A 22,609-nucleotide genomic window follows, 5' to 3' on the forward strand; every position below is an offset into this window, starting at 1 on the left:
CTGTGGAAGGGAAGGGCTCCAAAGCTTAAACTTCATGATAAAGCCACCTCCGGTGACCCCTTATACATTAATCTGTAGTATTCCATATGCTCTTTCTGCCTTCGGTCATTGGAATTCTCCAGAGTTTCATAATCAATCTGGATATGTATTATGTAAAGCCACTTCTCTTTCGAAAATTAAAGTCAAGGTAACCGTTGGTTCAACAAATAAAAACACATTGAAGAAACTTAGGAATGATAATAACAGTGTTCACAATTTGTCTTTAAACCACACATTTTCTTGATTGATGCTTATATATTCTTGTGACATTCAGATAGGTAAATGACAATATCTTCTTAGATACTGACATAATTTTATAATTAACATAATAATAGATATAACTTTTATGCCAATTAGGAAATGTATCTATCCATGAGAAATTTTAGTAAAGATTATAGCCACTAAGAAAAATAATAAATAAAAAATTTAAAAAATATTTTCAAAGATTAAAAATAGGAATAATGGGTTTGGATAAGAATATCATTAATTATCAGAACTAAAACCATTTGATTGTTAGGTTTTTTACTTTGGCTGCATAAAGTAATAACATTCACCTGCATGGCTCTCATTTTTTCACTTGCCATCTACATTGCAACAAGTTAAGGTAAATGCAGATGGACATCTATTTTCTTGGGTTCCCTAAACTCTCTTCTGAATATGGTTTCTAAAATGAATTTGTAAGTATCAGGTAACCCAAATACACAGGAGCACATTGGAAGATTGAATCCTATTATACTATTTATGTCTGGTGAAATATCTATCAGTGATAGACAATGTATAGTAGCTGAAGAGAAAAGCTTAGTCTTTAATGGTAGCAGCACTCATTGGATGGAAAAAAGGGGCCTGTGCTTCTAACTCAAAATAAATTCTTTAGCAAGAACATGGGCATATGTAACATTTAATGGATTATTATCAGAATGGTATGAAACAATTGGGCAAAGCTTGCAAAAGGAAAAATTGTGACATAAAAGCAGCTGAATATCATATAGTTACATTAAAATTTCTTGAGAGATTACATTTCTGAATATATTTTATTTTTTAAAAAATCACGTCATATGACTTCATTCTAAAAATCTTGTTCAAATGCTTTAAAGCAACAATTTGAGCTCAGTATATAATTTTAAGCATGATGTTTTAGGAATTTATTCATGTCAATACTAACAACCAAGTTTCTGTATTAATTGGGGTACGTAATAATAAAGAAAAGCCAAACACTTACAATGAAAGTAAAGCTCTTCATCTCCTTCTTGGTCAGCTTTGCTATAACCACAGTGCCTGGAAGAAAACCAAATCGGTGACAATCTCAATCCATGATTTTACTTTACATATTTAAAATTCAGTACAATACACCTTAATTATTTAACAACATGCTAGTTAGAGCTATAAACAAAGTACAAAAACTTCCTGTCTATAGTTACAAACTAATTTAATAATAACATTGCAATTCACATGATTAAAAAATGCACGGAATATAAAGTCTTTGTGTGAGGGAATGTAGAAAGTACATATTTTGTCGATTTAGACATATCAAAGAGTGAATATTTGCTTATACTTTTTTTCTGAAACAACAACAGATTTTAAATGGGTTCCACAAACCATTAACTAAAAGAGTAAATCTTTCCCCAGGTATCATTTATATTTATTATAAAAACCTAACTCTGAAAATAACCAATAAAAATTCACCCAATAGAAATTACAATACTCATTTCTCTTAAATTAAAGGGATGATCAAGCTCACACTGTATTTTGACCTTGAGAGAATGACAATTTATTGACTTTTAGTGTTTCATATCAGACAAAGAATGTTTGCATTTACTACTTAAACTAAACGATAACTAATAGGCTGACATAATTCTGCAAAATCAATACATTTTATATTACAGATTAGAATAAATCTGTGTTTTACCTTCTTCCGATGATGAAGCCAAAGACCATGAACACCAAAATGATGGTCCCAGCCACTGCAACCACAGCAATTATAATAACAGGATTCTGTTCACTGGAGACAGCTGTAGCTGTAAACAGAGAAGACACCCTCAGAAACACTCAATACCATGCAAGAACTTGAGAGGTTAAAAAAATCTTATAAACAAGAGATATCTATGCTATTTAATTCACTTCTAATTTTGAATAAATGCATTATATTGTAACAAAATAAATTTAAATAAATGTTTAGTTTTGCACTTAAAGAAGTGGTAAGAACACTACTTTCATCTATTTTATATTCCTCAGCCATAAAAGAAACCTACACAATGCCTTATTGCTGGAATCTTAGTTATGAATCAAGAGATAGAGATCTTTCTTCTACAATTGCTATTAAATCTCTATTTTTTCCTCAGCAAGGTAGCTGATCCCTCCGTGTCTGTTTTTCTGGTATGTAAAAAAAGGAACCAAAATATATATTCTGTGTATTTTTCAAAGTACCTTAGGTACTTTCTCTCTCGTATCATCAATATTAAATAAAAATCATCACGCAATCATGGTAAATCAGCATGAATTTATAATCCACCATGATTCAGGAAAAAGATAAGCAGAATTACTTGCATTAACTTAATAAAGTATGCAATACACACATTTGAGAGTTTAAGATCGCAGAGAAGCGAGCTTATTTATGAAAGAGCAAACTTTCTGCAAGTACTTCATTTTATTTTTATTTTATTTATTTATTTTTGTGAGGAAGATCAGCCCTGAGCTAACATCCATGCCAATCCTCCTCTTTTTGCTGAGGAAGACTGGCTCTGAGCTAACATCTATTGCCAATCCTCCTCCTTTTTTTCCCCCAAAGCCCCAGCAGATAGTTGCATGTCATAGTTGCACATCCTTCTAGTTGCTGTATGTGGGATGCTGCCTCCGCATGGCCGGAGAAGCCATGCGTCGGTTTACGCCCGGGATCTGAACCCGGGCCGCCAGTAGCGGAGTGTGCGCACTTAACTGCTAAGCCACCGGGCCGGCCCCCTGCAAGTACTTTAAAAAACCCTTCAGCATTATCTAATTGTAGACACTTCCTGTACAATGCTAAGTGATTCTTCTGTGCTCATTAAAGCAAGCCCACCTGGACCTTTCTGAGAGTCTCTTTGGGGACAGTATATGTTTACATGTCCTTTCAAGCCGCCTCTGATTCTGACTGTTTATCAAGTCACATGGTCTTATCACTTCCATTTTTTCAAATTAATGAAGTTTTACTTATATGGTAATTTGCAATTGTCATATTTTCCCCAGAGTATTATATTTTCAATACTAGTATAGACTTCATAAAATAATCCAAGACATGTAAAACAATGAAAATGTATATTCCAATAAATGATCCAATTGCAAATCTCATATAATATATATTGTCAAACTAATACAGTTTGTGCATTTCTGAAACAACCAACAGTTGTAATCTTTAATTGAAGGCAGGATGGAAAATACTGTTCCTTCTTGGTAGTGGCAAGGGACTGGCTCTCTGGAGTAGTAAATTCTATGTAGGCAAAGTATGTCTTGCCACAATAGGCAGCATAAAGTTTTTCTGATTGGCCTGTCTCTAGTTTATCTATGTCTCCCTCCTTTTGACAACTCATCTTTTAATTTTGTATACCTAGGCTAATAATAGATAGCTCTTATATTGAAAAACAGTAAAAATAGATCTGATGTAATAGTTAGTTTCTAACAAAGGTATTATACACACTCCCCAAGTCAGCACCTGCTGATTTGCTCCCCGAGGGAGCTAGACAAGGGGAAAAAAAAAGAGGAAAAAGAAAACAACTTCTAAGTTTTAATTTCTGAATTACAGTCTATTATCATTCAACAGAGAAAAGATGACTTCAAGTATTTTTGTTTATTTGTTTGGTTCAGTTGTTTTTTACTTTTATCTGTCTTTTTATATACATCAAGAGAAGAAAAAGAATCGAGTACTTCTGTTCTTAAGGAGGGAAAAAATTATACACCTATGTGCAGAAATTGTTTCCATTCAGTTGATGTGTCCCATGGGTCTACTTCTTTGCTTGTGCCAGGCTCAGTTCTTCCCTTAGTTTCAGAAACAGAACTCCAATGAGAAAACTGAACTCAGGTGAATAATGAATTATAATTTGTGAATATTTATTTATAAGTTTTTTTTTTTTTTGTGAGGAAGATTAGCCCTGAACTAATACCTGTTGCCAATCCTCCTCTTTTTGCTGAGGAAGACTGGCCCTGGGCTAACATCTGCGCCCATCTACCTCTACTTTATATGTGGGCTGCTTACCACATATAAGCGGTGCGTAGTTCTGTGCCTGGGATCCAAATCTGCGAACCCCAGGCTGCTGAAGAGGAGCGTGCGGACTTAACCACTATGCCACCGGGCCGGCCTCTATGTATAAGTTTTTATGTATAGTCAGGGTCATACTTAAATCTTTCCGTAGTCAACATTTATGGTTAATATTTTGATCTATTTCATGGGTAATAAATTTTAAACATAATTTTTAAGTGCCATAATCACCACACCAAGGTTTAAAATTGTAAAAGCAGTAGAGTTAACTCTGCCTAGAAGAGAATTTGAGGATATATATGCAACAGAATAATCTGTTTAACTCTTCTTTTCAAATAGCTCAAGTGACTTCTCTTTGGTGGCATCTTCCCTCTTGCCCTCCTTCCTAGCACAGTGAATCCCTGCTCCCCGAAACTCTGATAGCGTCAGGCCATGCACTCTACCAGCTCTTAATTGTATGGCTAGAATTTGTATACAAGTCTCTCCCTTTCACTAAACTTTAAACTGAGAGCATCAACTGTGTCATGTGTCTCCGTGCATCTCTAATTCTCAGCACATATCTTATGCTAAATCAGTAGTTCCCTAACAGGGGTCTGTGAAACCCTCAGGGTCCTTCAAGAGCTTTCTGGGGGATCTGTAACGTCAAAACTATTTTCATATAATATGAAAATGTTTTTTGCCTTTTTCACTCTCATATGTTCACAAGTGCACAGCTGAGTTTTCCAGAAGTTACATGACACATGATAACATCATCACTGATGGCTAATGAAATGTGTGTTTCTGTGTTCTTGTGTTTTAAAAGCTTCTCAGTTTTAATTTCTAACATGGTGAATATTGATAGACATAATCCAAATAATAAAAATCTCTTTGGGAATCCTCAATGTTTTTTTAATAGCCTATAAGAGTTCCTGAGACCAAGAAGCTTGAGAATGACTTTGCTAAATAATAAAAGCTGACACTTGCGACTTTCCGTGTGCTAGGCACTGTATTTGGCACTTTGTGTACATTAGCTCATTTAATCTTCAGAATACCCTGTAAATTGGGTACAGAGCAATTAGGTTACAGAGAAGTAGCTCATCCAAAGTCCCACAACTGGATATGGCAGAGCTGAGATGTGAAACGAGGAATATGTCTACCAGCACAGATTGATACTCATAATCTGTTCTATGCTGATGACTCTGAGGTATTCATTCTTTGCTTATTTACTGAGTGCCTTCTATGTGTCAAGCACTATAGTAAGCACTGGCAAGACAATAGTAAGAAAAGGAGATGTGGATAGGTCTTGCATCAATTTTACATTCCAGCGGGAGAGAATATTCTGATGACAAAAATCATCCAATTCTTTCTAATGCAAAAGTCCATTTTTAACATTCATTTCATGTAATAATTCAGGTTCTACTACTTTATCTTAATCTCTTTGAGTCTTGGTTACTTCAATTTTAAGTAGAGAAAATAATATCTATGAATCTCAGCATAAATAATAGTTTGGCTCAATATTCTCAATTTATGAAGTCAGGAAAATGTACAAATTCATTTTGAAAGTTTTCAAACCTGAAGGTTTAACTTAGAAATAATGTTTAGGTAAATGTAAGATAACTAATTGATGTTTCTAATTTAAGTTTAAACTATTCATTAAAATACAAAAAAAATCACTTGAATGTTTTTATTATATTAGAAATCATAAAGAAATATTATGAGATCAGTTTAAGTTGAAAACTACTAGAACATTTAACACAAGACCACTCAAATGTTTAAAGGTTGAAATCTTAAAATGCCTTAATGTTTTTGAGGCTACTGAATTTAGATATTTTTTATTTTTATATACTCTGTTTAAAAAAGATAATAACGAATAATGGCATTAAGTATATCACATCAAAATATGTGACTTTTTTTCAACTGATACCTTTGTGTCTACAGTTCTAGGTAAATGATTTATATTTCAAATTTATTTCAATATGTGTTTTATTATTTAAGGTTGTAAGAGTTATTGCTTAAATAAAAAATATAACAAAATATTTTGAAAGAATACTGTTAGCAAACTCAAAAAGCACTAGTTAATGCAAAGGATATTTATCAGTTTACCTTTTAAAAGATCTAACAATCCTTTTCTGAAGTCAAAATAACTCTGGTTAAAATTATATTGATTTAATTTATTTTAAAAACCTTTTGTTAAAAATTGAGGGAAGAAAATCATACAACATTTTTTAGCTCATTTTTGTTTAGAATGTGTGGGAACACTAGACTGGCAAGGAGAGGAGGCGGTAACAGCTGGGTGAACCTTGTGTTTGAGCAGTAACACCAGGAGAAATCAAAACTTCAAAATACAGAAAGACACCCTGAGACCTCAGCCTAGCTGAAGAGCAACCAGCAGGGGTACTCAGGCTGTACTGAACTTGCACTCTGACAGTAAACTGGGACATGCGTCCCAAGATACATCTGTTTATTTCTGATACACTATAGACTCATATATTTTTGTTATGTTCCTATGGTGCATTATAAAACATAAACAAAATGATAAAGGGAATTCAAGATGGTGGTGGTGTTCTATTTTTAAGCTGAGTGGTACATACAGAGATATTCATTTAATTATTCTTCTTAATATTTCATATATACTTTAAATATATTCTTTAGTATGCTTGAACTATTTCATAAACAATGACTAAAGATGATAAAAATAAAAATAAATAAAAGATCTTCTTCCTGAACTGCAATTTTTGAAATCACTGCTAACGGACAAGTAGCTTAAATTAACACAGATTCTTACACATCATCTTTCTCTGGCCCACCCTGGTGTACAACCTGGCTTTAGCTGTGGGGGGATTCTGTGAAGGAGCAGCTTTAACTGACACAACTAGAGTAAGATCATTTGGGGCTCTACAAAAACAGCCTATGTCAATATACAATTGGATGAATCTTGCTTCTGGTTCTGACTTCATCTATTTAAAATAAATTCAGTATGCATTAAAGAGACTAATTTAAATCACAATGTTCTAACATTGCTAAACAAAACAGCAAATTTTAAATTATTATTCTGAATAACCTTTAGGAACTATATAGATATGCACATATATTTACCTTTAAATTTAAAAATTATCTTGGACCAAATCATCACTCTCAATATTGAAAAAAATATGCCAGAGTTATAGAGAGTAAGAATCCAAACCAAAGGTGGTAATTACCTTCAAACATTTTACCTGTAGCTTCCTCTAGTGTAGCAACATCAAGTCTGGGACTGTAATTTCCATAACCAGCAGCAGTAAAAGCTCGAATCTGGAAAACATACACTGTTCCTGGTTTCAGGTTATTAATGGAGGCTGAAGTAGACTTGGTCTTTAGTGTCGAGTAGGTCCGTTCCCTTTGATCCTAGAAACAATATATACAGGGAATATTTAATTGTGATTGCAACCAGGCAATCTGACAGCCAACTCTTGTAATTTATTTCAATTTGCTGCATTGTTTTTATAAAGGCTACATTGTACCCTGTGGAATATTATAACATTGAGTTGTTTCCAAGATGATATAAAATGTAAATATAAACACATGCCTTTGTTCTATAAATTTCAAAGAGAAATAATTTTGTTGAAACATTTATGATGTTTTGAGCTTTTGATTTGTTGGTAGAGGGCATAGTGGCAAGAACTATTTAGCCATAAATCTAATCAAATGTCCTACTGACCAAAGCATGGGCACAACCTGTAAAATCTATGGTTTAGTAGAGGTCTTTATTTCATAATGTAGTTCTCTTAAGATTTTGCCTGAATGTTACTTAGCAAGCAAAAAGCCATATGCTAAAAATGAAAAAGGCTAGTAAATCAAGAAATTTAGGTAACACTACTACCATAGTGATGTATCAATTGTTTTCATTAAAAACTGCATTTCTCATAGAATAAAACCACTTTTACAAAATAGTATTTAATGGAATATTTTAAATTAAAACTATCAGTATAAAAATTAAAGTATATAATTTATGGTTTGACAACATTTTAAACATCACTTAGTTCAATTTCCTCATTTTTCAGATATGAAAACTGAGACTTGTAAAGTTTAAAAATGTGTTTATCATATTATCTATAAGTCTAAGAATGAAATAAATATAAAAATTCTAGAACATAAAAACCTCCATCAAAACAATATTCAAATAAGTACAAATTTAAAGCTTAATTGATATGACTCTAATGGGTTATTTATGAAAAAAGTTATAGAAACTATTCATCAAAATATACAATTTTACATAGTTTCCTATGTGTTCTATAATAAATCCTGTGCTCAACTGTGTCTGGCAATAAAACTATTCTTTGAAATCTGAAAACGTCAGTCTGGTCGTTTGATTTGCCTTCATCCTGATAATTACAAAAATGTAAATAAATGTATATGTAGTTAAACTGGATTAGTGAAGCTGATTTGTGATTGTCTTCATTATAATCATTTATAAAAATGATAGTTGGTATTATAAATACATATTTATCTCAAATAAAAGAACTAGGCATAACTGATAATAGATGGTAACGATATATATATATATAGATCACATGCTCACATACATAAAATACAATATAATCATTCTCTTCTAATAATTGCCTAATTTTTAAGTTGAGGGAATGTAGATATATTCTGTTTCTGTCATGCAAAATAGAAAAGTAACTATTTAAACAAATTTATTCCAGAGTAAGGATTTGCAAAATATTTCATTGCATTGTAAGAAACTTTACTGTCATTTACCATCTAACATATATTTTTTAAATGTGTCTTATTGCTTTTGAACTCTGATGAAATTTCAGAAGGGACTCTGTTAGAGCACATAAGAAAAACAACATTAAAAACAAGGATTCCTTCGGAAACACATTTGATGGGAAAAGAAATGTACTCCTTGGTGCAAAAGTGAGGTATTTAAAATGTAACTTTGGCCACGGAAGTCAAGAATTCATAATGGAAATAATGATAAAAATATTCTAAACGTAATCTGAACATTGAAACTAACCTTAAACTTTCTGTTTGTCTTCAAAGAGAAAAAAATGTATCTATTGCCAGTGCACTGTATGCATTTAATTCATTAAATCAAGTCATTTCAACCCCAAAGTTTTACCGAAGCTTTAGGCTCCTATTTTGAAATTCTGTCTAAATGATTAAAATGGTTGTGTATATGGCAGCACTACAGCTAACTCAGTTAAGTCAATAGGACACTTATTATTACTATTACTATTAGTAATAGTAATAGTTTCCATGTTTCAAACCTTGAACCAGGTCTTCCTGTGAGGTGGAGCCCAGATAATAATTCATGAACAGGGTGCCCCCTCTCTCTCTCTCCGGATGGGACAGAAATAAACGTACTCATACACTCAGGTACATCACTATTTACTACAATTCAGATATTATAAGGAGATTACAGGGGCAGCACTTGGGTTTTAGCCATACTATTTTTCATGGCAAGAGAAGTGTAAACAAGTGGTGGACATGATTAGCATAACATATATGAAATAAGTTTCAGGAGGAGTTTAAAGGAGTGAAATATCATCACCTGATTCTGAAGTCTGGAGAATACTACATATTTATTACAGAAAATATTCTTATTTTTTCAAATTACTAAATTATTTGAGGCCACCATCATCATCATTGAAACACATAAATTAAATGAATCATTAAGGGCCCAAACAGACATCCTAAAAGAAACATTTTTCAAAAATGCATTGGGCTCTGCAGTTTCTGTGGTCCTAAAACATCCTACGTCTAATTATTATGATATCAAAAGTAGAATAAATAAATATACTACTAGTGGAATATATTCACTTGTGTAACACAGAAACTTAATACGCAGAAATCATAATTATAATGAACCAGAGATTCAGGGAGATGTTATTAAAAATAGTTAAAATTATGCATGTTGAAGTAGCTCCAAAGAGTTGGTATAATGACCAACTTCAGTCTGTAGCGCAGTAGAGAACATGAGACACACCGCACATCGTTGTACATTTCAGCCGTTCTTAGCACCTACTTTCTCGTAATACTTGATTTCATATTCGGTGATGACTCCATTGGGATGCTCCGGTTCCTGCCAGGAAAGCTCGACACTCCGCTGCAACACTCTCTCCTTCATTACTCCGCTCACTTGCGAGGGAGCTGTTTGGACAAGATGTGTCAATAAACAATGAGAAAATTCACTGGATGCCTCAAATCAAATGTCACAACTGATCAGTCCCATGCTGTGCCAGTTTCATTAAGGTAAAAGAAAGCACCTTTTCATAGTTCACAATTCAGAAGCTAATGAATATTCAAACAGGACCTTATTACTGTTCATAAACCTTAATAGAAATTTAAATTAAAGTGCAAACAGCAGAAGATAGCATTGTTCAAGTTAGTGAAAAATGGAAATGATGGGGCTGAGAATGACAATTAAGCAGATGAATGCTAATTAAGGCTACAAAATACGATTTCAGATTAATCTCCAATGATAAACTAAGTCCAAATATTTATTTCACATGTAACGGCAAGACACGTTTTAAAAGAAAAAAATAATTTAAGACTATGCAAGAAAAAGGATATGAAATGGCTACTCTAATCTTCATTGAAAGGGATCACACTTTGTAAAAATGTTTTTATGTTTCATGTGTGTATGTGTGCATTCCCAAAGAATTCCAATTAACCTTGAGAAAAATTTTATACACTTCATTAGGTCAAGATGCAAGAATATGCTAAACCTGCTGCTACTTAAATGCGTGCATGAACACGCATACATACACATACAGACTCTTGCACGTGTAATTTATACCCATGTAACCTAGGCTTCAAGCTTTGAGAGAGGCAATCCGAGCTACAACTTTGCTTTCTCTTTCTATATAGATAATAATATGCTTAGAGCTCTTTCATTCTAATTAGTGGCATATACTCTTTTCGGTAGCTAAGACTGTGGAATGTAGCAAACTAATTTGCTCTGTCTAATTTGCTCGGTGATGATGAACTAGTTGTCTTCTCTGTCTCAATGAGTAGCTGCACTGGCTTGGCTGAATTTCAGTGGGGTCATCATGTTTCATGTATCATGCTCTATCTCACTCTGTAAAATATTTTCAGGCTGTTAATTTAATTTTCAGATGTCCGAAATTGTTAATAATCCTGCTGACAGAAAAGCAATTATATGAGGCCAAAGCTGTTTAAACAAGCTTAGGATGTTTATCCCTTTGGCTTTATTGTATTTCTTCTACTTCTTAATATTTTCTCGTATAAATGTCGAGAAAAAGTATTTTTCACTTCTTTCTGGCTTGGCGATTTTGAGAGAAGGACGTGGAAGATGCATGACTGCCATTTCCTCTCAGATTACTAACAAAAGCATAACTAGGGCAGATTAAGTGGAACAACTTTCCCTTTAGGGGAAGCAGCTGAAGTACTCAACAGACTGTGTTTACGGACTAAATGTGTTTCTGATATATTTCCAATGAAGGAAATTTCTAATAAGAAATCTTATTTTTGCCATGACTTTAAAACCTGAATATATGAAGTGAAGAACTTGTTTTCTAAAGTGATTTGTCTCTCCACCCAGAACATGCTTAGCTTATCTCGGCTGACTGTGATGTTCAAGAGGCTGCTTCCTCAAGCCATAGCCTTGGGAGACAGGAACCCCAACCAACCATGAGGCAAGATTCGACTTAGCAAATAATCTCTTATAGTCTGATTTGCCTAAAATCCTTCAGAAAAATCTGTATTTTAACTTTAGTTAGTAAAAAATAGAATGCAGCACAGGTGAGAATACAGCACCAGTCAATACACTGAATTACCTAATAAGGCTGCTGATCTCCGAACAGGGTTTATGACATAATGTGTGCCATTTGGAAATAGGTTAGAGAGCTGCTAGGTGCCAATCTATAGGTCTCCTTCAAATAACACACATCGCTTAATGTGATTTTCAGTGAAAGTCAAACTAGAAGACGCTTTGCTTAGTTTCTGTCTCTAAATGGTAAGGTGAAGGAGGCAAGAGACACTGAATTCTCCAAGGTATGGAGGAGACTTGGGGTATAAATATACCTCATTTAGTTTCCGATATGTCGCAGCAAGATCTAAGTATAAAGTGAGACTTGATTTCTGCAAGTTACACACTAAAATTATATTCATTATTTCATCCTGGAAAAGAACTTTTACCAATAAAATTATGGTAATTGGGGATTGGGAAAAAAAAGATGGATAAAAATACATTTGAAATATATAGTATTTTGAAACCCACATCACAGCACTAACAGTGCGGTATGTTACAACGTATTTTCCCTCTTTTGCACAAGGAACCATATCTGTATGTGACTATACTCCTGATTTCCTGTATATTTCCCTTTTTAAAAATTTCATCCCTTGCTGATACTGTATCAAGTCACACATTTAAGAGGGTCAGAAACAGAAGTACTAGCACATGGCCCTTGAGAATAGATAAATTTCACGATAGGAAAAATCTTTCCCTGTCCTATGTCCTTGAAATACAACATTTTGTTACAGGAAAACTGATGATATTTTCCCTCGAGTTTCAATATCTTAGGCATAAAGGTTATACAACTCACAGAATACATAGCTTATAAATGAAAACATCTCTAAGCTGGTCAGATTCTAACAGGGTCATTATTTTCAGATAAAGTTATAAGTCAAAGTAAAATTGAAGTGGCATAAGGTGCTCTAATCTTAAAACACAATGATTTTTATGGTTAATATATTTGATCTACTAAATTAATCACATTGTAACAATTTCACCAAGAATATGCCCACTTTTACACCAAAATATTCCACTAACTACAATCTGAAGTTCATTTTGAAAAGTATATGTATACAACTAAATTATATAGATACTTAAGAACCAGTTAGGTGTTATGATGTGTAAATTATAATTTTCATAATTATCAAAGTGAAATAAAATATATTGTAATTGGAATTAACGTGAAGCTAATAAATAGTAACCAACAATAATAAATTCCCTGAATTAGAAAATGTGGGAAAATAAATACTACATAGAGAGGAGCTTTCAAAGATGAATTTTCAGTTGGGTTTCTAACAAATGATTAACAGATTCATTTCTCACATAAGTTTCTAGAAATAGTCAAATATAAAAGTTAATTTCAACTGAAGAAACTTTTGCCCTTAAAGATCTTCAAGATTTGTGAGGGACATATCCGGAGTCTGTACAAATGACAGTGAAAGACGATCTTAGGAAATTCAGAAAATGGTTTCTGTGGTTCAAAGTGGTAAATCTCAACAGCACAAAAACACAGTTGATAAAGTTGACGCAACAGAAAAGCAAAAATCTAGTAATAGGCTGAAAGGTAAATTTGTGGGCTGGGATGGTTAGCAAGAGACTTTGAATTTAAAAATAATCAGGAGGAATGGTGGCTTTATGTACCAACCTGAACCAAGCAACATTTTACAGATTTCAAGCTTCAAGCACTCACGCATGATCTTTGATCTTAATCAATTACTAAGTAAAATCCAAGTAAAAGAGATATATTTAAAGTACAAAATGGAATATATTCATAAAGTGTCCATTTTTCCCCCTACAATGTTAAGCTTACCTATACGAATGGAAAAATTTCCTAGCCCGAAGTGGGGAAAAAGACAATTTTAAAACAGTGTAGTAGGCGAATGGCCCTTCAAAGATGTCTATGCTTTAATCTCTGGAACATGTGGATATGTAACATCACATGGCAAAAGGGATGTTGCAGATGTAATTAAGGTTATAGATCTTACAACAAAGATATTATCCTGGATTTTTCCCAGTGGGCCCAATTTAATCATATCAGCCCTTAAGACCAGACAAATTTCTCTAGCAGGGTCAGAGATGCTTCAGAAGAAGAAGCTGGAGAGATTTGAAGTAGGAGAAGGAATTAACCTGCCATAGCTGGAGGGGGCCACATGGGAAACACGAGAAGATATGGGGGCAGCCTTTAGGATCAAAGACTGGCACTGGTTGACAGAGGCAGGGAAATGGAGACCTCAATTCTGCAAGAGCAAAGGCCCTGAATTCTGACAACACGAATGAGGTTGGAAGCGGATCTTCCCCAGAGCCTCCAGATAGAAGCCCAGCCCAGCCGATAACCTGATTTCAGCCCCTGAGGCTGTCAGTGGAGGATCCAGCTAAACCCCACTGCGCCCAGACTTCTGACCCACAGAACTGGGGAATAATAAATGGGTGTTGTTTCTGAGTTTTTGTAATCATTTTTTATGGTAGCAATAGAAAATAATATATATAGTAAAGAAAAAAATAGGATTTTTACGAAGTTTATGTAAAAAGGTTAGTGATAGGATAGTTATTAAACTAAAACATGATATGTCAAACTTTATGTTGAAATGGCATGGAGTCAAGGAATTTTGATTTTGAATAGGACTCAAAACACAATGTCTTATAGGAAAGAAATCTCCATCATACATTTAAAAGAAATATTTTTTGTGGCAGAACTTCAATGAAGCTCATGAATTTGACTTTGGATTTGAAAAGTAATTAATTTATACTAGTCATCATTTTTACTATACTTAAATGCTGTCACCGTGTTTCAACAAAGAATGATGAGTTGGAAAATAATGTTTGTATTTCTAAACAATACGAGGTAAGATGTGTCAACAAGCCTGAAATGACCTTTTACCATGCATTTCAGGTTGTTAAATCTATTGACAATTGTTAGATTTCCATTAGATAAATACCAAAAAGTGAAAATGAAGAAATCTTTAGAACACAGTCAAATGCAAATCTGACAATACAGTCTTTCACTGAACACTTTCGTTACATACGGTGTAGAATTTGTTTTTAGCAATCCTTTGAAATAGCAAATGTGTGTATTATTAGGAGCTTAGTATTTTATAACACACAACTTTTAGCTTTCATACTCCTCTCCACAGGTGTTTCATTTTTGCCTTACAGGGCAAATATACAAAATATATATATATATATAAATTTATTTTAATCACAAAAACACTAGGCCATAAGTATACATGATCCACCGGAGTATCATGTAACATATCAATTCCATTTTTAGGGTATGCAGGAATATGTAAAAAATGCTAACATGTGATTTCACTAAACTTCAATTTCCTGGCGTTGAAAAAAAAACGGTCAGTAATAATATTATGAGCAATAAATATAAAATTTTATCTAAAAAAAAAGCATGGGGACTAAAGGCAGTTGAGTCTGCAGCAATTATGAGCAATCCATTTGCAACAGATATCTGTCAAATTGTTTTTGGTTGGAGAGAAGCACGATCTGTGGTTAAAATAAACATAAAACCTAGCATTCTATAAGTATTTGAAAATATCAGTGGGAAATGAATAGATCTTTTTCAAAATTAAATTATGTTATTTGCATTGCTATCTATTTAACATACCAATTAGGATGGCTTTATTCAAAATATAAAATACACAATATACTAAATAAGATATCACAGAATAGATTTCTAAACATATTTAAGAACACTTACTGAAAAGACACCTTGAATAAGAGCTAAATCTAAGATCCGAAAGTTCTGTGAAAAAATGTATAGATATTGAACTGACAAAGCAGGAAAAAGAAAGCATCCTGCATTGGGGTCCCAGCCAAGCACATATGTCAGTTCAGTGAACATATTTTCAGTAGGGTAGTAAAACACATAACAGGAACAACAAAAGTCACTCCTCCACTATTTGATCAACCAAGAATGGCTTTGTTCTTTAAAACAAGAGTCCCAACATCTTTGTAAAAATGATCTATTACATCTCTCTGAAAATAAAGTTTTCTCTGCTCTCATCAGATAATTAGTAACCAACTGTTTGGATGTTTAATTAATTACTATAGGAGTTAGTATTTCCTGGGAAATTTCCAGGTAAAATGCTTTAATGGCAAAAAGGTGAGGGTTATGGCGAAAGCTGCTGTGGCCATTGTCCTAAACATATATTGGGACTCCTGCTAATCCCTGCTTAAGTATTGACTAAAATGTTAATTGATGAGGAGTTAATTTGTAACTCCTGGTACATTTGTATTTTCATAGAATTACAATGTAATTATAACTCTCAATGCAACTAAAATAAAATTTTGTAAATAGTAGGTATAAATTAGGCAGTTTTCCAGAACTAGCTGTAATATTTATGCCAGTCCTACCCATAAAGGAATACCTAAATGATAACCTAATACAATCCAGAAAGGTTGAGGGGCCCTTGATAGTGAGTCACACATGTTATCTATCTTTTCAATCAACAGTTAATACTACTTTTTCCTAGTTCTGTTCAACAAATATTTGTTTGGCATTTATCATATGCAGGGTATTGTGGCATTTCTATAGATCCTGACTATAGAAATGCCACAATATTCATATATATATGAATATATATGAATTTTTTCAATATATATTCATATTCAATATTTGCAATATTCATATATATATATATATATATATATGCATCCACTCAGAAAGGGGCAGATTTTGGAGTCAATCCATGTTTTTAAGTTCTAATTCCCATCTTTTTTCAACTACACTGCAATAATTCTAGGTGCTGGCACTTCTTCAGAGCAGACACTAGAAGGAGGAAAGCTGAGCATTCATACAACAATGTTGAGAATCCATGATGTGCCATGATGATGAAAAGACTCTTAGGGATCTGCTCAATAGGCAGTAGTCCTCGAACCTGTACATAGCAGAAGGGGTCAAGCTGAGTACAGATTTTTTAAATTATTTTCTTTTAAATGGCAAATGCAAGTATATGTTACAAAATTCAAAAGGTACAAAAGACTATATAGTGAAAAGTGAGACTCTCTCTCAACCTGCTTCCCAGGTCACAAAGTTACCCATCCCTAAAGCAAACACTTTTTTTTTTTTGGTGATGAAGATTGGCCCTAGGCTAACACCTGTTGCCAATCCTCCTCTTGTTTTTGATGAGGAAGATTAGCCCTGAGCTAACATCTGTGCCCATCTTCCTCTATTTTTGTATATGGGATGCTGCCACAGCATGGCTTGATGAGCAGTGCACAGGCCTGCGCCCGGGATCCAAATCTGTGAACCTTGGGCCACTGCAGCGGAGCACGCGAACTTAACCACTATGCCACCGGGCCAGCCACTAAAGCAACTACTCTTAACAGTTTCTTTGGTTTGTTGTTAGTGCGGTCAAGTTGATTCTGACTCCTAGTGACTCCATATACAGCAGAGCGGAACCCTGCCCGGTCTTTTTGCGCCATTTTCTCACCTTCCGGGACTGTATCAGACAGTGCTCCACTGCTATTCACAGGGTTTTCATGGCCCATTTTTTGGAAGTAGGTGGCCAGGTCCTTCTTCCTGGTCTGTCTTAGTCTGGAAGCTCCACTGAAACCTGTGCATCATGGGTGACCCCACTGGTATTTGAAATGCCAGTGGCATAGCTTTCAGCATCACAGCAACACGAAGCCACCACAGTGTACAACCCACGGATGGTGGCGTGGGTCCTTGACCTGGAAACAAGCCTGAGCTGTGGTGGCAAGAGCACCGAGGCTTAACCACTAGACCACTAGGGCTGGCAGTTTCTTTGGTATCCTTCCAGAAACAGTTTAGGTATATAGAAGGGTATGCATTTTCTTTTTTTTAACATGAACAGTATGATTCTAATAATATAGTTCAAAACCTTGATGGTGTTCATTTATATTGTATTTTATAACTTGTATCATTTAACACATACAGATCTGCAATACTCTTTTATCAGCTGTGTTGTAATTCATTATACAGATGTACTACTGATAGATTGGACCAGACCCTTATCAATAAGTATGGTTCTTTCCCATCTCTTTCTCTTATAAATTATGCTGCAATTAAACCACTGGCAAACTGATATTTAATATGAATCCTCTAAGGAGAATAAAATATTTCAGTGGTCTAGTGCCCGCAGGTGGAAAGAGGTGGGTGAGGTTATATGGACTGAAGAAGCAAAATGTGGCAATTGCTAAAATTAATTTCGAGTCATTGCTTTATAAAAGGAAGTGAGGAATAAATAAAGCTATTATACTTAAAATATTTTAGACAGTGCCACTCAAGTGCAGCGGCAAGTCATTGGCCTCTGAGGAGATGAGGAACTTGTGTCCGATGTGCATCTACGTCAGCAAGTACTTTTATGTTGTTGCTTGGCTGACTTTTTTCTTAGCAAAACTTTCGTGATGAAAGAAGCGTTTCTTTTTCTTTGCAGGCTCCTTGAAGATTTTCTTTCTGATGTAAGCTTCTTATATTGTCATAGACCAGCATTTTGAGTAGCAATGTCTTTTAAAAGTATTCTGGCATTAGTCTGAAGTACCCTTGACCATTACACTAAAATGCCAGAAGGTAAGATCACTATAACAACATTTTATTGATTTCTGATGAGAATTTCATTCATTTATAAATTCAACCTATAATTTTTCATGGCTAATTATAGTACAAACAAAAAATTGTATGGATTGCAAACATGATGAGGCCACGGTTCCCATTCTCAAGGAGATTTTAATGTAAAAAACAAGTTAGAATGTGAATATGTACAACTTTAAATATTATAGCATAAATGAGGTGTGAACCAAGTGCTAGCAAATTCTTGGGAGGCAGTGAAGAGCAATACACACAAAAACTTTCCCTGTTGCAAAAAAATCATTTGTCATTCAGTGTTTGACTGGTATAACTATACATTTAAACTAATTATCAGGAATGTTGGCATCATGTCTACAATCTGCAAGAGATAACTTTCTATCAATTAAATAATAACGGAGAAAGGTTCAAGATTGGGCTCATGATTTTCTCTCTATAAGTCACATAAATGGAGTGGCTTCCATAAACAAGTCACAACTCATTGAATCATTCTTCCTCTGTTTCAGCTAATAAAGAATTTTTTTCCCCTAAAATCCTATTTCCCTCACTGACAGTACTACACAATGTAACATTTAATTATTTTATAGTTGTTTATCTCCTCAGCTACTCTGATGCTCCTTTAAGACAGAAAACTTAGAGAAGCAGTAGCATGTAGGAGTGAGGAGCACGGGCCCAGGAGCTAGTCTACTGGGTTTGCACCTGGGTTCCATCGCTTATTTGCAAATTGTGCAACCTTGAGCAAGGAACTGAACTTCTTTGTGCCTCAGTTTTCCCAGAGTACATACTTCATAAATAGAATTGTTCTGGAAATTTAATACATAAATACATGTTCAATACTTAAAACCATTCCTGGCACATGGTAAGAACTCAAAAATATATATATTACGTATTATTATCCTATACTTATTTTGTCTGTATTAGACTTTCTGATACCTGGGACCCATTCCAGAATACTCTGATTATGAGATCAGATTCAGGCATGACTATTTTTCAAATGCTTCTCAGATGAGGCTCTTATACAGCTGAGTCTGAGAACAATTCCTTCGAAGCTTTGGCAGGAACATAAATTGTCATTTCAAGGTAGGATTCCAGTGTTCTCCATAATAAATGCTGGCAAATTTTAGATGTTTAAATACTATATTGATAGTTTTTATTCAATTTCTATAATTTAGAAATGACCAATTTCCATAATTTATACTCTCACTTTTAATTGTACCAGGTAGATAGAAAGACATTAATGTTAAGACATTGAGAAGGAACATCTCATTGTAAAAAAAAGAAGTAACCACCAAAATGGGAAGACGACTAATAGCACACATTCTTTTCAAAATATTATAATATATATTAAGTTGAGAGAAAAATACAGATGAAGCAACCTCTTCTATTTTGGGTGGTGAGGAAACTAATATTTTGAAAGATTTTTTTAAAAAAACACTTTCACATGTGGTCTATCAAGTAATTTGGCTCCATCTCTAATTTTCCATGAATCCAGAGCTAAAGGTGACCTTATTTATAAGGTCAACTATGTGACTATGGCCTTACTTTAATGATGGAATATATATAGAAGATTTATCAGGACGTATGGGATAGCTATGGCCCACAGCCAGACCTTTTTAATAACGAAAATGAACCCCTAAAATAGAATAAGATATGTGTGTGTGTGTAAACACACACATTTGTTAATGCCAAAACCTCCCTTATATGTCATCAAAATGACATTTTCAGCTGCGAACATTTCCTTTGACCTTGGAACATATTTTATTATAAATAGAGAATTCTGTTGTATTTCAATCACAAAAGTATTGTAATAACAGTTGACAACTTTTGAAATGTTAATTTAGTCCAAATCCTTATGTTATGAATATGTTTAATTATAATTTTTATAGCTAAGTTCTTTACAACATGAATATTCTTTCTATTAAATTATATTAAACACAGATTGTCTAAATTATTTTCTATTTGACATACTGTATTTCCTTACAATATGTACACGAATACAATCCCTGAGTTAGATAAATAAGTTTACTTTATATACTATTATATATATCATGAAAACATATGGTTTTTAAATTATGTAATAATACATACTAATATTTACATAAATTTACATATATAATTATGTGGCTACATAAGCTCATTAGTTTCTTTTCCTAAATATCTACACAATGTTTAAAATATTGTTCTGTATATTATAATAACACTTTAGAAATCCACAGATTTGGTTTACTTTTCAGGAACAGTAAAGTATGTATTTAAATAACATGTAGGTTGTTTATTAAGAGGAACATTGTCAATAGGAAGAATATTAAAGAAAGAGGAGAAGTGAGATTTGCCTTAAAGTAGTGTGTTAATCATATACATTCAGAATAAATCATATTTTTCCATTAGAATAAAATTTGCATTACTGAACACCAGCTGTGGGCTTTCTATGTGACTACACTGCATTTATAACTCCCAAATCCTTTTCCAGTACACCACCATTTTTCATTATTGTAAAATCAATATAATAATGTATTGCCACCAAAATTTTAAACAATGAATGAAACAGAATAAAAATTGAGTTCATTGCATATAGTGACTTAGTTTTCATAAAATGTTTGTTTCACATGTGTGAGTGTTTATGTATGAATATACCAAAGTAAAGATATACAGTATGCATCTATAAATTGCTATTAATAAATATATTTTAAAATAATGTATTTAAAATAAATATATTTTAAAAGTTTTGAAAGCCATTTCATTACATGATATATAATTGAGGGTATACCTATTTATAGAGTGATATACATGTGTTTAAAGTGATATAACAAAACATAATGTAGCAAAAATACATTTGACAGTTCCATATTACACCATTCCTTTACTCTTATCCCAACATTCTTGATGATGGTTGAAGAGAATGACCAATTCCATTATATTCTGGCTGCTATCAATCTCATACCACTCTCAACCACTTTATGGTTTCTTTTTATTCCAGTTCTCCTCTTTGTGTCCTCTACTCTGGTAGGAATTGTTTTTGACTGTATTTTTTCTAGGCCTAAAACTCATATGTCAACCTACTTTCTTAAATATTACCTAACAATATTATTTTTTGCAGAGATTGTTCCTCTTAGTGGTTTTGTTCATTTTATTTTTTTACATTTTTTTTTTTCCAAAATCATCACTCTGGTGCTCCTCACAATTAATATGATTTTAATTTCCCATCCTACTATAAGTTGAATTATTCAAGAAGGAGAGGAAGAAAGAAGGAAGAAGAAGAGAAGAAGGAGGAAGAAAATAAGTAGGAGGAAGATGAGGAAGAGGAGGAGAAAAAGAAGGAAATCTAAAATATCTCAAAACTCACTAAAATTACCTCATTTAAAATGTGCAATTAAAAAACGTTATCTCAATTGCTCCAGGTACTCTGAATATATTTTATCTCTAAAGTGCATAAACTTAAGAAATTCATATTGCTTAATAACAAGGTCTCAGTAGCAGTCAAGATTAATTACTCTGCTTCAAAACCTACTACAAACTAAGCACTTAGTTTAATGGACTCTACTACCTAGCAGTGCAGCTTGTATTTTAAAGCTGTTGCTTCACAATGTAAACACGACTGCCTAGGAAGTTAGGCATAAATGAAAACTGCATTACATTTCCTAAATCTGTATGATGTCAATGGTGCAATATGGCATTAATTTACTAAATAATATTTTAGCACCAAGAGAAGATTAGTCCAGTTCCCTAAAGTGGCAAATTAATACCCAAGGAGTCACTTTGATGTGCTGGGAAAATCTGGCTTTTAGCGAACAGTTATATGTAGGGAGAGTTACCAATTTATGAATAAGTTTGGTTCCAAAAGTTAATTTGTAGTTAGTTGTTCGCAATGTGCGCTTCATTTCCCATAGAAATAATATCACAAATAGCATTCAGATTGCCAGGTTAGCCCACAAACACATATTAGACCCAGAATGCTGTTAAAATATTGTACATTTGCACAGAAAAGGAGGTGAAAACAATTCTGTTTTAATACCAGTAACCAGGCAAAACAGAAAAATGAATACAATGAATAAAATGTGTTTGTCATTAC

At 33.4% G+C, this 22,609-nt stretch overlaps 1 protein-coding gene across 4 annotated transcripts in view; it reads right to left on the minus strand.

The window, feature by feature from the left end:
* The window catches only part of EPHA7 (EPH receptor A7), a 168,788-nt gene that overhangs the window by 21,986 nt on the left and 124,193 nt on the right, over positions 1 to 22,609 (minus strand). For 2 of the 4 annotated variants that reach the window (XM_087443895.1, XM_004422130.3), the window contains exons 6-9: positions 10,254 to 10,378; positions 7,459 to 7,627; positions 1,946 to 2,054; positions 1,259 to 1,314 (exon numbers count right to left, since the gene is read on the minus strand). In XM_087443895.1, the coding sequence (XP_087300021.1) occupies positions 1,259 to 1,314; positions 1,946 to 2,054; positions 7,459 to 7,627; positions 10,254 to 10,378 (459 nt within the window). Of the gene's footprint in view, positions 1 to 1,258; positions 1,315 to 1,945; positions 2,055 to 7,443; positions 7,628 to 10,253; positions 10,379 to 22,609 lie in introns of all 4 variants that reach the window. The other 2 variants (XM_014781117.2, XM_004422129.3) reach the window with 1 other exon arrangement.

The sequence above is a fragment of the Ceratotherium simum genome, chromosome 19 (genome assembly GCF_057802395.1).
Source record: "Ceratotherium simum simum isolate JZ-2026a chromosome 19, ASM5780239v1, whole genome shotgun sequence".
NCBI classification, from domain to species: domain Eukaryota; kingdom Metazoa; phylum Chordata; class Mammalia; order Perissodactyla; family Rhinocerotidae; genus Ceratotherium; species Ceratotherium simum.